A 17,507-nucleotide genomic window follows, 5' to 3' on the forward strand; every position below is an offset into this window, starting at 1 on the left:
GCAATCTCTCATCATTACGAAACATTTAAACAGCAGCATCTTAGATATATTGAGATGCAATCTTTTTTTGTTTTCATATGCCACCCGTTTTTTAAGCCGTTGTATACAGTTCCGTGAAGCACGTATATATGCTGATTGGCCAATATCCAAACTTTCGCGACATAGTTGCATTACGCGATATGAACAATCGGGCAAGCTCTTCACCTCACCTTCTGCATTTAACAAAGGTGACCACTTGGGAGCAGCGGTCTTGTGGCCGGTTGGTCTTCACACATTTACGATCACAACTGTGCTTCGAGAGAAATCTGTTCGGACCATGGTTACACAGCTGGACATCACGTGATACCGACTCACAATCCCTCGATGAATGGTCGTAGTAAAATTCTGGTCTTGAGGCATTACAGCAAGTGAACGATGGAGGTTCGCAGACGCGTGTATCCTGCAAGTACATCAAAATTAGCTGTCATTTGGTTCAGTTTCCTTCTCTCTTTTTTTTCATTAAGCATCGAAACGAAATCTTGAATCCTAATGTGAAGTAATCAAAAGAATATCATGGGGCTATAAAGTGCTTGTTATGTATGCGAACCGCAAACGTGAATTCATCTGGTTGTCTCACCTTTGCCTTTCGCAAACGTCGCACGGTGTCAGCCTTGAGCAGTCGCACTTTGCCGATAATCTCCTGTTGCGTTTGGCCAGGTGTGTAAAAAACAATGGGTGTCTCGCTCATCGAGGCGATCGCATGGCCCTCCTTCTGACTATCCCTGCGCAGAAATTGTGCGCCTGCTTCTGAATCGCCACTAGCCCTGACTGTGGCACCCACCCTAAGCGAAGGCTCGTCGATGTCATTCAACGGCACCTGCTTCACAGGTGCGTAATCTTGGCTTCCTTCGGGACTCACAGTGGTTTCGATGACGTCCGAGTCTAGCATCTCGGCGTTTTGGCTGACACCCTTTCGGCTTGCCTGCGTCACGGCCGCTACGACGAACATGATCGCAAGCCCTCCAAGCAGCGTTACCAACGCGCATTGGGCGAGCGGCGTTCGCCAGGAGCCTTTGATCGGTGGCGAAGGCGACGTGTCATCGTCGTCAACCTCGGCGTCCACGCTCTCCTGTGCTGCTTGGTCTGCTACAGCAGCAGCAGCAGACGCCATGTGCTGGGCCTTGGTACCTTCCTTGTGGTTGAAGCTCGTGAAGTAGCGCATCATGTCCTCCGAGATCCATGAAGGCAGCTTGATAATATTGTCGCCTAGCCGTCCGTAAGTCACCCCCACCGGAGTAGCTGTCGCGGCATCAGCCATGGTCATGGTAGCGCTGTTTTTTGCCGGATGCTTCTCGGGAACGTCCCACTCTTCGCCGCTGTGTGACGAGGAAGAGCTACTCGAAGAACTTGGGCCATCACTAGAGGTCTCGTCGCTGTTTTCAGACTGAGACGGCGATATCTCCAGAATGTCCTTCATAAATTCTTTCTTCGCTTGATACTTGAACGGATTGAACGCCTGCCTCGATGACACCGCCTTAGCTGGCACTGCAGTCGTCCGTGACACGAACGCTGGTGGAGCCGATGTGGTGGAAGGCGCGGCATATGTGGGTACAGTCGGAGATGGTGGAGACGCAGGCTCCGTAGACTTGTCCATTTTAAACCTCAGCGTCTTCGTGGATGGCTGCTTCAAGGGTTCGGCTGATCCCGTCGGAGACTTGAGAATGCCGTGAGGCAATGGTTTTTCTGGTTGCTCGGGAGTGGACAGTGGTCGCTCATTGCTGTCGAGTGGGTGGCGGGCTTCTTCTAGTGCAGGCTTCATTGTAGGCATCAACTGTAGCAGACAAAACGGCAGAAGGACTACGTTTTCGCCGTTGAACTACAGTGATTCCTTGCTGCGTTTGAGGCTCGCCCACTGTCAATAAATGATGGTGATGATCCTCAGCCGTGACATGTGCCCACCACTAGCGGGGAAAACCTCCATAATGCATCAGACATCATGTTGTTGCTTTTATTACTATTGTTTACTACTTGTTTTACTACTATTACTACTATTGTTAGGGCTGTGTTGTTTGTCTAGTTATGCTTTGGTTATTCAAGTTGCTGGGTGGCGCCATGCTCAGCAACCGTGAAGTACGCGGTATGAGGGTGCTCAAGTGGGCATCGTATAAGGTTCTTATGGTTAATTTGAACCAACATCCTAGTGGCACCCACGGGAGGGTAAAATCCAAGTAGTGCTGCTGCATCTTTCCCTCATGGCGCCGACGCTACCACTGCTATTGCTGTGTGTGCGTTTCACTGCGTCAGTAGTCGACACTTTTAGTTGAGCGTCCACTACATCCGTGTGGACACAGCTTGCCATTGAAATGGCTTGCGTGCACAGAAGAGCTGCGGATGGTAAACTAAAAGTGCCTAACACGCATGTGTTATAGAGAAAGAGCACCTTCACGTGAGGGCACGCGCGGGGTGATTTTTCACTACAGCTTTTTGGGGAACCATACAAAATACACGAGTTACCAAACCGCGGAGCCCTTCTCATTTCACAGTGTCATGGCAACGGACACTACTAAAATAAAGTGTGTGGATGCGTGATATCTCAGATTTCGGGTAAGGACGTACATTAGCGCTGGCACCTCTGTGGCGTCGGTAGTAAAATGAAATTGTTTATTATTATATCTTTCAAGAGTTAACTATAATAGCTTCTACATCAGCGTGCCTACACAATTTCGAGACGCCGGTGAGACGCCGACTCACGCCGCCTCACCACTCGTGCAGCGCTAGACGTAGCCCCCTCATCCCAAAATATAAACAAGAAAAAAATTCGCCCCGTATCTGCATGTTTCACTGCAAATGTCGTCGAAAGACGGTAGTCTTGCGTCTGTAGAGAGTGAACAAAACGTTCATTTGATGTTCTGCGCGAGAAAAGCGGTGAAGTGTACTCTGGAGGTGCGGCGTTAGAGAGTCTCGATCCGTGCAGCGAAGGCCAACAAGCGCATCAAGGCGCGTCAGACACGAACGCTATCTGGCAGTTATATTCCAGAACAAAGGAAGGTGTGCGCACTTGCCTCGGAGGTGATAAGGTGTAGAACGCAAAGGGATGGGCAGGTGCCACCACCGTGCCACCGTGTCGTCATAGCAAAGCGTCGGAAACACTTGCCTTTTTAATCATAGATCGTCGTTGCATTGCCAGCGCACCGCGATAAATGCTGTTGTACTTCAAATTACTTAGGTATGCCTTCTCTTGTGTAAAGACCCTTAAGACACACATATCGAATGCTGTTGTGTTGTTATGGTGCCTCAGATATGTGCAATAATTGTTTTTTTAATTGACAATCGCGCAAGTATGAACGCTGAAACTTGAGCAATATTGGTGGGCGCTGCGGATGAGGTTGGCCATTTAGGGTATTGTTTGGTGCCGTTTGGGGTATCGTTACGATGGACAGACAGACAGACAGACAGACAGACAGACAGACAGACAGACAGACAGACAGACAGACAGACAGACAGACAGACAGACAGACAGACAGACAGACAGACAGACAGACAGACAGACAGACAGACAGACAGACAGACAGATAGACCAAAATTTTTTTGCCAAAGTACCCCAAGGAAGGCTATTAAGGCCTGTGGCGTGTTGCGAGCTTCGCAGCCTCGCCGTGAGGCGTCACCACCATCGAAATGATGACAGTGCACCGCACCGGCAGCAGCAAACTAAACGCCATCTAAGCCTTTCTTTTGACGATTTTATTTGTAAGACTTGAAAATGATGCGCATAAAAAACTGCTTCTCATTTGTAAGCATGTTTAAGCATGAATAGTGCGAACACGTAGAATATTGGAAAGTGACCCACTTTAGCTGGCAGTACGAACCCGAAAACTAGCAGTCGGGCTGCATTGCTCGTGAAAAGCACGCGAATACGTTGATACTATAGTTACAGAAAGTTTGAGGAATACTGCCAATGAGGTGTTACGACATCTTCAGCTACAGAAGTGCTGGAAAGTTAACGGTATACCTTTACTTACTACAGCGAAGGTTTCGTGGAGTGCGGTGGATATATAAGCCAGCACTAGACAGCTTCTGTGCTCTGGGCATCTGCGTTGGGGCTACGCGTAGTACGTACCTTGTTTGCACATGAACGCTGATGCATGCATATTGTTCACTGCTGAACGTGCTAAAGCGTTCCTTACGTGGCCTTTATTTTGTGCAAAAATCGATTGACTTGCAATAAAACAGTTTATTACCGCAAGTTTGTGTGATCAGCCTTGTCGTTTCGCTCGGCCTGTATGCGCACTTGCTAAAGTAAATATGCAAAATACTTGTGAGCTTCTAATAAGTAGTTTACTGCATTGTACCATATGGGAACCCAGGCAGCAGTTGTCACAGTGCGTGATTTGATTCACAATTTAACATAACCGCAATAGCACTCATGTGGAACAATAGAAGAAATAAAGAAAGAAAATATGCTCTTGAAGCTTTGAGAGGAAATCAAACAGTAAAACAATAAGCAACAAGACAGTTGTACAAATGTGGCAGTATCTGTAAAAAAAAAGGATTCTCTCATATACACTGCACAGCATACAACAACAGTTCAGTACACAACTGAGCACTACATCTTAAAACTCATAAAACAATAATTCTTTGACTTGCTTTTTTAATTGAGTCGGGGAAATCCTAATTTACAGTAGGTTTATCAGACCCGGATATTTGTTTAAAATGTAAGCATTTTAGTTTCAGCATCTTTGTATCTGATCTTCAATGATTAGGAAATTTTGAACTTCTTATTTCACGTCATGAAAGTACATTTAGTTCCAACATTTTCAAGACCATAACAATGAGTTTCAAATAAATATTTGAAGATATTACATTTGGTGCAGAAAACTATGGCATCTCCTGTTGCGGGCATTATAATAATACTGGAATTGCTTAGTGTGAAACACATTGCGCTATTGCTAATCTACGTAGTTAATTAGTAATCTAAATTTTATCTTGCTGAGCGCGTATCTCATAATCATATGGTGGTTTTGAGACGTTAAACCCCACATATCAATCAATTTATCTTCCACAGAGCTGACATGGCATTTACCCCTAATTGTTCTTTTTGTGGAGTCCAGAAGTCTTAGAAACATTTTATGATTTCCTGTATCAGGTATTCTACGTTGCCAAAAATCACTTTTTTAGATACAGCATTCCGCCAGGTTATATTGTATTTAAATGCACAAAATTTTACTTTTTTTGAAGGGCTTCGTTCCTTGGACAGATAGCAAATTTCTTTACTGACTGTTGCAAATTATTCAATTCATTATTGATATCCGCGTTTTTCTACTTACAAATTTTGCATTATTTTCTCCACCTTGCTTTATTGATAACATAGAACAATATATTTTAACAATTTTCTCAAAACTGCCCGGCTTTTGGCCAGCGTCCTGTGTGGGTTGAAGCTCAAGTCCAAGGCCGTACTTTCAACTATAAACGGTTACACTTAACAACAGAGCCGTACGCTGAGCAAAGAAGCTGACATTGTCCCCCCTCGGGCATTGCCAGTTTCTTTATTGAGGCAAGTGGGCCAGTGCGCCCTAAAGTGACCTGCAGCACACATGCTAAACAATTTATATGAGTTGACCAATTCGACAAAACTTTTTTTGAATGGCGTACTCATCGCACTGTTTCCTAACGTTGCCAGTCGTTTTCTCCACCCCCCTCCCCGACAGAAAAAGCTGGACGTCAGTGCTTCTGTTCTCGATCGTGTCTCTAAGCCTTAAAACCAGAGATGCTGGTTAGGCTTTCAGCTACAAGAATGAACGAAACATAAATATTCTGGACCACGACGCGGTACAAAATGATAGGTTTTTGCTGAATTATTACACAAGAAATATCTCACACCAGAAATTTTCTCTAATGTGCTTGCGGCTTTTTGTAGTTACGTTTCAACCATTTCATGATGACAAAACAATAACAATAACAGGCTAAGAAACATAGACTGAAGACCGCAGTAAACAGATATTATGGGTGGTAAGGGACGTCACGCAGATTTTTCATATCAGCATCCAAGAGTCGTCTAATAGTCACCACAAAACATTACGGGCACGTGTTCGATGGTTCTACGTCCGATGACTGGAGTTCATTGATGTTAACTACGTACACTTTGGCGATTTTATGTGGGGCGTGGTCAACATACTCTTCGATAACCTTCGATCAAGCGTTCAAAGGGAAGTTAAAAATTAATTCGGGTAGGTGTTGAAGCAGCAGCTGTACATCTTTCAGATACTCTGTTTAGAACGCATTCATATCTATTTGCTTGTATAACAACAGAAATCTACATAGATATATGAACTCCTCGAAATGATGCTGGTCAAATTTGTAGTCTGAATTTCTAGACTTCAATTACTCATTCTTTCTAAGTGAGGCCATTTATTTGATGTCATGCCAGTGACTTGACTTACGCGAAGGACAAATGCACTTTGTGGGGGTGCTGACACCCCCCCCCCTGTAAAGTTGTCTGCGCCGGTTGGTGCACGTGTCTCGCCCCAAGGATTTGTTTCGGTGGTGACCACCGCCGGGCGATAGATGGCGTTGTGTTCGCTTTGAGTACCGCTGTTGGTGGAGTGGTAGCACCGGCGGTGGCCCCTGGCGGAAGGCAGGCCTTGGTGGTGGGCGAGCGTTGAGCGAGCCTCTTCTGCGCGTGGCGGCTGCCGCGAACGGATGTCTGTAGCGTGGGTCCCCGGTGCTCGGCACCGCGGGCTTCGCGCTGGGGTCCCACGTGGAAAGTCAGGCATTGGCGACGCTGCCTTGGGTATGTGTTGGGTGTGTTAGTGTGTGTTTATCATGTCATTGTGTGTTTAGTGTCACTGCGTTACGTTGTTTGTATGGTAGCGTGTTAATGGAAATCGGTGTATCATTCGGCGGACGATATCGTCGTCTAAATTAGTTAATAAATGCATGTATGTTGTGTGCTTGGTACCGACCGCGTCTGCTGTGTCCGTTCACTCCAAGAGCGTGGCGTGGTGATGCGCTCGTTCGCCACGCCGAGTTCACCTCGCCGAGACACCACACTGGCGCCCAACGTGGGGCTTTTGGAGTATCGGACGACAGTTTTTGTGGTTCAATACAGGGATTTTGTTAGAGCCGGAGTAGAGTAGGCCTAGGGGGGGCTTCTTTGCTAGCGTCGGTGGTGTGCTTTGTTGAGAAGCGAGGAGATTGGTTTTGTAACGTGTTTGAATTTGTCGGCAGGTTGACCTTCTATTTATTTTTTTCTCGCAAGTGTTGTTATTTTTTGTTGTTGTTAGTTTTCAAAAACGTTGTTGAATTAGGACGAGAGCTATGCGGTCCGCATTCTGGGGTGAGCAAGGCCTAGAGCACGTGGTTTGTAGGCCAGGCCCGAAGCGAGTGAGTACGGAAGCCTCGTGGGTGGTCCGACTTTCTGTAAATAGCTTCTTCTATATCTTTGGGCTCAGGGAGCCGGGCGTCGTTGCTGTCTGGTATTGCGGCTGGTATTGCGTCGTTGCTGTCTGGTATTGCGGCTCGTGTCTGGTATTGCGCCAGAAAAGCTCAGGGAGCCGGGCGTCGTTGCTGTCTAGTATTGCGGCTCGACGCCGAGGCGTCGTGACACCGCCCGGGGCGGTGGACGCGATCGCTCGGTAAGCTGCTGTGTGCGGCGAGTGATACGGCCACCTCACACAGTGGACGTCTCCTCGCGGCTGCCTCTTCTGCGCCTAGGCTGGGTGCTGGGTGGATACCGGTTGTTACCGAGCGACTCATTAGGCCTAAGGCTCAGCGCAGCCGCCTGTCGCACGTGGCACAACTAGGTGGATCGTGGCGTTGAGGTGTTGCGCTCTGCTTCCCTCACTTTTTTTTTCTTGTGAGCACGAGTTAGGAAAAGTGATTTTTGTTTTATTTTGATGGGCGTCTCGGCCACCACCGATGTATTATCTACCAGTACTGACCAACGTACCACGTGGACGAAAAGCTCGAAGCTCCCTTCCCGAGGACCTGCTCGATTGTTTTCTTTCAAGTTTTTTGTTGTTATTATTGATGTATTCAGCGGGAGGGATGTCATCCACGGCCGGCTGTCCTGCACATCGTCAGCGTCGCTGTCCAGGAATGTGGTCGTGAGGTCGGGCGATGGAGATGCCTGGGACCTGCGCAACTGCCTGCAGTCCGGCGCCCTCGCGAGTGCTGGTCGCAACTGGAAGACGTGTCGGCGCTAGCGACGGATCGTCGCGCCAACGGCAACGTTGCTGTTGCGGGGCCGGTACTGAGGTGAAGTCTAGCCGGACAGTGCAGCAGTGTCGACCAGCGGCGGTGTCGTGGTGCAAGGACATTATGGTCGTGCGATATCATTTTTTTGTTGAAGCTTGTGTAGCTAATTTCTGATTTCGGGATATGGTTTGATTTAAGGTTGCGGGAATGTGGGGGTGCTGACACCCCCCCCCCTGTAAAGTTTTCTGCGAAAAACAGCCCATTTGACTGCACTGTGAAGTTGCATGTTTGAATGAAGACATCGGTGGAATTTTTCGCTACATAGGGCGAAAATGTTGTTAAGTTCGGAGTTTTTCTCTTGCGACGTCTAGACGAACAACAAAACCGCCAAACGTGATTACTGGCCATGAAGATAATACTCGCATGCGTCAAGACGCCAGAAAAGCTATCCTCCGCAAAACCTATTTTGCTCTTTTTAACAACCCTTCATAATTTTGTGCAAGTTATTTCGCTGCACATGATTTTATCGACAAACAGCAGGTACACAGATGAACTGCGCACCATTCTCAACATCATCGTAGATGTGCGTGCAACTTAAGAATATGCGAATACAGTTCCATGTTTTAGTTTTTAAAAACAAACTATACGAACACAGGCATCAAATTGATGTCAAATAAGAATTTGCAAGTTCTTCAATATTTTGCATTATCAAGGCATGGTTCACACATTTCATTCATTTATGATGGTACTGTCCGTGTGCGTCATGTCATGACGAGAACACATTAACCTACTAAATCTCATACAAATTTAGCAGTATTGGCACTTTTTTACAGCAAAAGCGGTTATATGATCGAAACTCCGGTCAGGCGCGGCGCCGTAATTATCCGCCGCCGACGGTGTCCGTAACCACTGTCGCACAAAATAGAAAAAAAAGCCTTGTACCAAGGACACGTTGTGGAAATTTCGATCCCCTGGGGTTCTTTAACATGCACCCAAATCTGAGCACACGGGCCTGCAACATTTCCGCCTCCATAGGAAATGAAGCCGCCGCAGCCGGGATGTGATCCTTCGACCTGCGGGTCAGCAGCCGAGTACCTTAGTCACTAGACCACCGCGACGGGGCGCCGTTCTTTTTAAATCACGCTGCGTGATAATTGGGACGTGTGTGTGTGTGTGTGTGTGTGTGTGTGTGTGTGTGTGTGTGTGTGTGTGTGTGTGTGTGTGTGGAATGGGTGCACAGAAGGGAACAAGTGGTAAATGTGTCGCAGTGCTTGTATCGGTATCTGTATTCTGGACTATTCGCATAGCACACGGCCTATAGGTGGCGCACCGTGCAATCCAAGATGGCTGCAGGAGGATGATCAACCCATGAACTCGCATAGGAAAAGATAGGACGCACGGACGTACTCCCCGTGCCGCTTTTACCGGATGAACTCTTGATCGCCAAGTGAATGTATATCGGACCAAAGTACTTTTCCAAACTATAAGAACTGCTGAATGTATACCTCATTCCTTGCAACAGTCAGAAGGCTGGTGGTGTCAGCTGATCGTCCGTGTATCAGTGATGCTTTGCGTAATGCTGTGCATGCTACAGAAAACTGCGTGAACTAGAATTCACGTGTGAACTGAATGGCACTCCGAGATAATTTGTGCTAAGCCTGCCTGGCGAATTCGCCGCAGTAGTAGGCCACTAGCGAGTAGCGCGCCGTCGCGGTTGCACAGGACCGAATGTTTACTGTAGCAATGGTTTGAAACATATTACGCCATCGCCATTATTGCACTGCAAGCATCATGCAGCTGCTTCTTGAACGGAACACAAGCATTTAACTTGCCATTAAGTAGGGCTTGTGTCACAGCCATGCTTATAGACTCTAACCATGAACAATTCGATGCACTCGAATGTTGCACGTTCCATCAGCGTCATCGAAACAAGGATGTCGAAACGAATACACGCGTACGCTTTTCGCAACGTCAGAATTGTGAAAATTCGCCGAACAACAACATCGTTCGGACGGCACCGGTAAAGTGCAGGAGAAGTTAGCGTGGACTGTAGTTGTAACTGCATATTTCATTGCTCCAACCAATTCGCTTCGCTGGTCGAGCTCAAGCGTATTGGCGGCATGCGGCGTTTCGTAATATTCAATTAAATTGGGCTACATTCAATGCACAAGAAAAACTGTTTATTTTGTGTTCCCTGAATGATATTACACAATAAATACAATCGAAGTGATTTACGAGCGTGAAAAAAACATTAACGCACGACGGGACGGAAGTGCAACTCACTGCTCGTGAGCTAGCAGCTGTCACCGTTCATCACCGCTGTCACTCTCAGCACGTTGACAACCATCTGCGTCCAGTGAAAAATCCTCGACGTCAAGACGGTTTCTTTGAACATTACTGCTGAAAGTAATCTGAGGAATTCTCTCCACCAAACGAATTCGATAGCACCAACAACGCGTCGCTGCAATGCACCACTGAACACGGCGTCACTTATTACGTTTATCTGAGAGTGCGGAGAACATTTCGCTTATTTCGCTCCGATACCAGGAAAGAAAGGAATCGCTTGCAGTGGGCTGCCATCTATCAACGAACGTAAAAAGCAAGCGGCGCAGCTTAGGGAAAGGTTTGGAAGCGCAAATCGTGAGCCTGTGCTACTTTCAGCTATGGGATTCATACACCATACAAAAGCACTGACGAATGCTCTCTCATGTAAAACAAAGTAAGTTTCAACTGCAAAAGTTAGACATTAACATTTAACTATCCAGCATGGCGGCAGAAAATGTCGCGAAGCTGATATGTGTATACCTTGCGGGCTATAATCGAAAGCACGAGTTGCCACGTATTTTCACGCAAACTTCGCCTCTCGCAAGAACGAATCAGATTTATCGTGTCATAGACGGTCCAATATATTGACTGATGCACGCAACATACAAAGTGGTTTGTGTTCGTTTCTTGCTAACGCGTTAGCACTGAGGCTAGCACCTCCGAACAAGAAAGCGTTGGGAGCGTCTGCCTACTGACCATTCTTGAGAGGACGCTCCTGAGTTCCGCTAGGTGACGCGACAGTCTGTGAACATTGCGAATACTTTGTTGGGTATATCTGCCCAGCCCTGGTACATGGAGTCGCCTAGTCTTTGTGCTTACAGATTCAAACGTACTTGTGGTTCTGCCTATCATTGCTGTTCTTTTTTTTTTGAATAAAAGAATGGCTGGTGAGATAGCATTACTAATTCAGCCTTCAAATCAAGATGCGAAAGTGGGGCTGCTGGCCTTTTGCAGCACTTTGTCTTGCGTCAAAAGGGTTGAAGGCCATGATCATCTGATAGGAGAAAGCTTACTTAGGCATTTCGCAGTTGGTCACATCACCCACAAGAACTACAAACCACTCGAACAATGCACTTGACCTGGTTCTTGCTTCTCACCCCGATAGTTTCTCCCCACTCACCTATCTGGATGGTATCAGTGACCATGCTATCGTTCATGGTACGTTTCATTGCCTACACAAACGCCCACCGGAATTATCGAAAACAATAACACTTTACGATAAAGGTAAATATCTCGATATGAACGCTGAACTGAGCCACTTTTGCGATTCGTTCTTGTTGGATTTCGAAACTCGCTCGGTTGAAACAAATTGGTCAATCTTTAAGTATGAAACGCAACGTTTGATTGCAAAATACATACCTACAAAAACGATAACAAAGCAGATCACATCCCCATGGTTCAGCGTTACTTTAAAACGGCTCAAAAGAAAAAGAAATAGGCAATTTAGAGCGGCAAAAACATCCACCGACCCACGCACATGGGATAAATATCGAGCAACATCAAAAAAGTTCGATTCATTTCTGTCTAAATCCAAACGCACCTTCTTCTCGTCGACACGGCCAGCTCTGAATCGCACTAACCCTAAGCAGTTCTGGAGGACCATTAACCCCAAACACGTAAACCCTACAGTTTCCTTGCTTGACTCCTCAGGAACTGCTATTCCTGACTGCAAGGTTGCCGAGTTCCTTAACTCCACATTCTGCTCAGTATTCACCCGCGAGCCAGACGACGGCCCTGTATCCCTTTCTACTAAATTGCACTCCATCATGCCCAGCATTACATTCCAACCACACGGCATCTCAAACGTCATTGACTCCCTGAAGCTATCTTCGGCCTCAGGCGTTGACGGCATAAATGCAAAAATTCCTAAAAACACAAAACACCTCTCTAGCATCATTCTTAGCCATATCTTCCAGCAGTCCCTCTCAACAGGTTCTGTTCCCCAAGATTGGAAAACAGGAAAAGTGGTACCTGTCCCCAAGAAAGCCTCAGATAACGCGTTTCGTCCAATCTCTCTTACATGTGTTTGCTCTAAAATAATGGAACATATCATTTACACGCACATAGCTAGCTTTCTGAAATCCGCAAAGTTCTTTCATCCCAATCAACATGGCTTCCAAAAAGGTCTCTCCTGCGACACTCAATTGGCACTCTTCCTAAGTGACATTAATTCTAATTTAGACGTTAACGTCCCCGTCGATGCTATTTTCATAGATTTCGAGAAGGCCTTCGACAAAGTTCCCCACAAGCGTTTGCTATCTAAACTTTCACATTTAAACCTTGACGAACATGTATTTGCATGGCTTTCAAACTTTTTAACTAACCGACAGCAGTTTGTCTACGCTAACAACAGTTCTTCATCCTTATCTCCTGTCCTATCAGGTGTTCCTCAAGGGACGGTCCTCGGGCCCTTACTTTTTCTCATATACATCAACGACCTACCAGACAATATTTCTTCAAGCATTCGGTTGTTCGCGGACGACTGCGTCATTTATCGCCCCATTATCGATCCCAGTGATAACGTAGCACTCCAGCAAGACCTAAGGAAGATAGACAAATGGTGTAACAAATGGCTCATGGTGCTAAACGTTCACAAAACATCCATCATGTCATTCCACAGGCGTCACTCCTATTCCACGTACAAATATTTCTTAAGTGGCTCCGCTATATTTCCTGTCTCGTCCACTAAATATCTAGGTCTTCTTATTTCTCATGACCTTACATGGTCATCCCACATAAATCGCATTACCAGTGACGCGAATCGCGCGCTGGGCTTCCTCCGACGTAACATTAACCTGGCTCCGTCAACAGTTAAATTATTGGCCTACGAAACGCTTGTTCGCCCAAAGCTGGAATTCGCGTGTGCAGTCTGGGACTTACCACAAGCTAACTCAAGAAGAAATGGACATGGTCAGGGCATGTAGCGCGTAGACAGGATAACCGCTGGTCATTAAGGGTAACTGACTGGATTCCCAGAGAAGGGAAGCGGGTTAGAGGGAGACAGAAGGTTAGGTGGGCAGATGAGATTAAGAAGTTTGCGGGTATAAATTGACAGCAGCAAGCACAGGACCGGGTTAACTGGCGGAACATGGGAGAGGCCTTTGTCCTGCAGTGGACGTAGTCAGGCTGATGATGATGATGATGATGATGATGAACTCAAGTACCATCCTTGAATTCGTTCAGAACCGTGCGGCCAGATTCATCTTTTCCGATTATTCATACCACACAAGCGTAACACTTCTTAAACGTAAAGCTAAATTGCCAAGTCTCAAAACACGACGTACAGTAGCACGATTTTGCCTCTTCCACAAATTCTACAACTCGTTATCATGCGAAAGCCTCCACATAAAAACTGCTCACCACCCATCGAATCGCCTCAACCACTCAAAAGCAGTATACCCACCTCGTGCACGCACGACCGCCTATCTAAATTCATTTCCTGTTCTGACAGACATCGAATGGAACAGCCTTTCTGAAAGTGTCGTCACCAAAACAAACCCGACTCAGTTCAAAGCTGCCGTTGAAAAACTTCTGTACTGATTATTTTTGTGTCATGTATGCGATTATCCTTAGTGGTGTTATCTGCTTCGCTGGTTGGCATTGTATGCTTTTTATGCTTCGTTGGTGTGCTTCGTTGGTTGGCATTGTATGCTTTTTATTAACAGAGCGTGCTTGATACCCTTTCGTGATACGCTCGTGCAGTTTTTGTTTTCTTTTTTTGTGTTTGTTGATCAGTTGTGTAATTTTCGTGCTTCAACACCCCTCATGTAAAACCCCACTCATTGGGGTCTTTGAGGTACCTGTATATAAATAAATAAATAAATATCTAACAGCTACCGAGCTGGTGGAAGTGGTATGCGTTGCAACTCCCATAGACTCGGCGCCAGATTTCCCTCTAGTGCACTATTGTGAAACGTATGGATCAAGCTGTTGGTGCCAAGGGGGTGCTGTGTACCTCACGGCGTATGGCATGCTCCAAATGTTACTCAAGCGCTATAGCGAATCCCTCGGTAGCGTCGTAAAACCCAATTCAAACAATTTTTCTTCCGTTCAAATTCGGTTTTTATATGTGGCTAAACTACTTATGCACTGAGGGTTTGTACACTCCCAAAACACCGCACAGGCCGGGAGATAGCACAGCACTTCATATTAGGGGCGAAGCTCTTTATGGCGTGGCTTGTGCGTCCCTCGTAGTATGTAACCACCAGTGGCACATACCCGAAATAGCGGTCCTTACGATTTTGACCTCCAAGGTGGTTCCGGTGAGAGATTTCTTCTGTGCGTTGTTGAACAATAAAAGATAGTGCTCCATGCACATGTTAATGGCTGCTAAGGGGGAATGAGAGACAGGAGCATTCGGCCTTATAAGTAACGCGCACGCTGCGATCCCCATTAGCAGCTATTGGCATGTACATTGAGCACGATCTGACAAGAAAGGGTTGCTACGTTATACTCGCTGGGTGTAACCTCCTTGGTTTTAGAAAGGTTTAGCGAGCGTTGGGCCGCATAGCCATGAATACAGTGAACTAGTATATACTATGAGCTCGAGGTGGTTAAAGGTGGGAAGTAAACCCGAAGCGCAAGCCGTAAGAAAGTGTGCATGTGCCACCTCCCATTTAGTCCTTGAAATGTCCGCTGGATGGCGGTGCTTCTATATGGAGAATATATGATGAAAATATGCGAGATGGTGGTACTTGGAGTGCTAAATAGATGGACGAACGGACACACAGACAGATGCATGGATGGACGCATGAACGGACGCAGGCGCAGATGCATGGACGAACGCAGGGACGGACGCACGAACAGACGCACGCACGGACGGGTGGATGGACGCATGGACGGTTACACAGACGTATGCAGGAACAGACGGAAGCATGAACGAATGGACGGACGAATGCTTCGCCCCACTCCCCATCATTCACTCCGTGGATATGCTGCCATTTTTTTATTTTCGAAGCGCCATCGTATATATCTGTTTCTCGCGGCGCAATGCTTCCCACCCAGTCATGGGCACGTTACCAGTAAAAAGTAACAGTGTTACAGTTACAGTTACTGAAGGCAAAAAAAGTAGCTCTGTTACAGTTACAGTTACCAATTTTTTAAAAGTAACTTGTTACAGTTACAGTGAAAAAGTAACGTCTTTATTTTTCCGTTACTATGTAATATAGGTAATTGATTACAAAACAAATGATAGATTTGAATGAATAATGGCATAGGAAGGCATGCAGGTAATGAAAGTTGCTTGTTGTGAAACCCTAGACGAAAACAAAAACCAATAAGTCGGCCAATATAATCAATCGTTCTGTAAGGCTCACTTTGTCACATCAGTTTGTTGTGGTTGTTGTTGTTGTTGTTGTTGTTCTTGTTGTTGTTGTCGTCGTCGTTGTTGTTCATGCACACTTGGTGACAAGGAAGTTTACTTGCAAAATTCGTTACACTTTAGAATGAGTTACTTTTCAAAGTTTTCATCAGAGAGCTTTCCCCTCTTGATGGATAAAATGTCGCGTCCTTTGCTGAATAGACGTTCAGCCGGTGCACTGGACGGAATCCCCATATTTCGCTGAATGAAAATCTTCTTAATCTTAGGGTACTTCGCCAGCTCGCTGATGTCAGTTCCGGGATCGCTGAGCCATTGTTGCACCTCGGAGCATGAAAGGGAGGATTGAGGCAACTGAAAAAAAAAAAACACGTCGTCTTCGTCGGTTCCTTCGCTGGCGGTGGCAGTTTCATCGAACAATGCTTCTAGAGCATGACACTCCTCCTCAAGAAGTCGTAACGTCGCTGCTTTCCGCGCTTCAGCCATCTAGGAAAGCTTGAACTTTGGATGTACCGCTGCTGCCAGGGCCAGATCGGCATCCTCCAAAACTCCAGAAAACATGTATTGAAAAAAAAGGTTACAGAAGCAATGTATGGCCCTGTTGAAACCATTTCACTTTCATTCATACCACGGACAATCCGTGGTACGAATGCATATGCACCCCTGCGAGAGCACGCGATGAGATAGGACAGCAAGGAGATAGGCACAGGAAATTTCTCTCACATTTTCTTGACTGCGTCCTGAAGATTGCTAGCAAGGGGTGTGCAGTACTTAAGCGGCGGGAGGGATCGCTGATACCGCAGTATAGAGATTGAAGTGTTGGCTGCAGGACGTCCATGTACATATATTGTTCCCTTTGTAGTAAATTTGGTGCCTTTGCCACAGTGTCCATCGCCTAGAAAAATAAAAGATATAGTGAATGCACTGCATCATGTTAAACAAATTATCGAAACATACCTTTCAGTATTCATCAATTAACATAGATTCTTCATGCTGCAATCGTGGCAACGAGAGTGCGTCGAACGTTGCGTCCATCCTCCCTTTCGGTACTTCGTTTACGTACTTCATGGCGTTGCATTCGGCACAGGCAGATGCCTTCCCAAGGCAGCCTTTATTGCTTCGGCTGCCTGCACAGACTGGCTTTGTTTCCTCCAAAGAGTCTTCAGTTTTGAGAAAACGGTCCTCGCCATTTCGCGGTAGGTCCGGTTGTTGCCGGCATTTTCGGCATCCACCGAAGCGACGAGGTTTAGGGTGTGCGCGGCACACCTTCCGTGCCATGGCAAGTGCATGCATATCTTGAGAAGAATCATTGTTCGAGCCACTGTCCAGTACCTCCGTAACGTTATTTGCCACAAAATCTTGGTCCCCTTAAGATTCTCCAAAGACCCTGTGTCCCGAAAAATAAAAAATTTCTAACAAGTTAGCGCGGAAATGAGCTGGTGGAGGTTCAACATTTTTATACAGCATCCATATAATTTGATTGACTAATTTGTTAAGCAGTATGAAATAAAAGTGCCAACAGCTGGACGAAAAAATACGGGACAGGACAGAGCACTCCCTTAACAATAAAACTGTTATAAGAAGCAAGAAAGGAGTGAAGGTTAATATCCATTAACAAATAAAAATAAACGCGGATACTATGCCCAAGCAGACGTATAAATCCACCCAAAAGTTTGCGGAGCGTAGACTCTAC

At 46.3% G+C, this 17,507-nt stretch overlaps 1 protein-coding gene and 1 pseudogene across 1 annotated transcript; both read right to left on the reverse strand.

Moving 5' to 3' along the window:
* Positions 1 to 205: 205 nt before the first annotated feature.
* On the reverse strand, positions 206 to 1,860 carry LOC142775404 (uncharacterized). The gene is made up of 2 exons (XM_075876804.1): positions 617 to 1,860; positions 206 to 439 (listed from the first exon to the last, which is right to left on the reverse strand). The coding sequence occupies exons 1-2, from the start codon at positions 1,805 to 1,807 to the stop codon at positions 206 to 208; spliced, it is 1,425 nt and encodes a 474-aa protein (XP_075732919.1). The 5' UTR covers positions 1,808 to 1,860.
* A 14,053-nt stretch (positions 1,861 to 15,913) lies between these two features.
* Positions 15,914 to 17,004, reverse strand: LOC119162301 (uncharacterized; annotated as a pseudogene).
* Positions 17,005 to 17,507: the final 503 nt, after the last annotated feature.

The sequence above is a fragment of the Rhipicephalus microplus genome, chromosome X (assembly GCF_043290135.1).
Source record: "Rhipicephalus microplus isolate Deutch F79 chromosome X, USDA_Rmic, whole genome shotgun sequence".
NCBI lineage: Eukaryota > Metazoa > Arthropoda > Arachnida > Ixodida > Ixodidae > Rhipicephalus > Rhipicephalus microplus.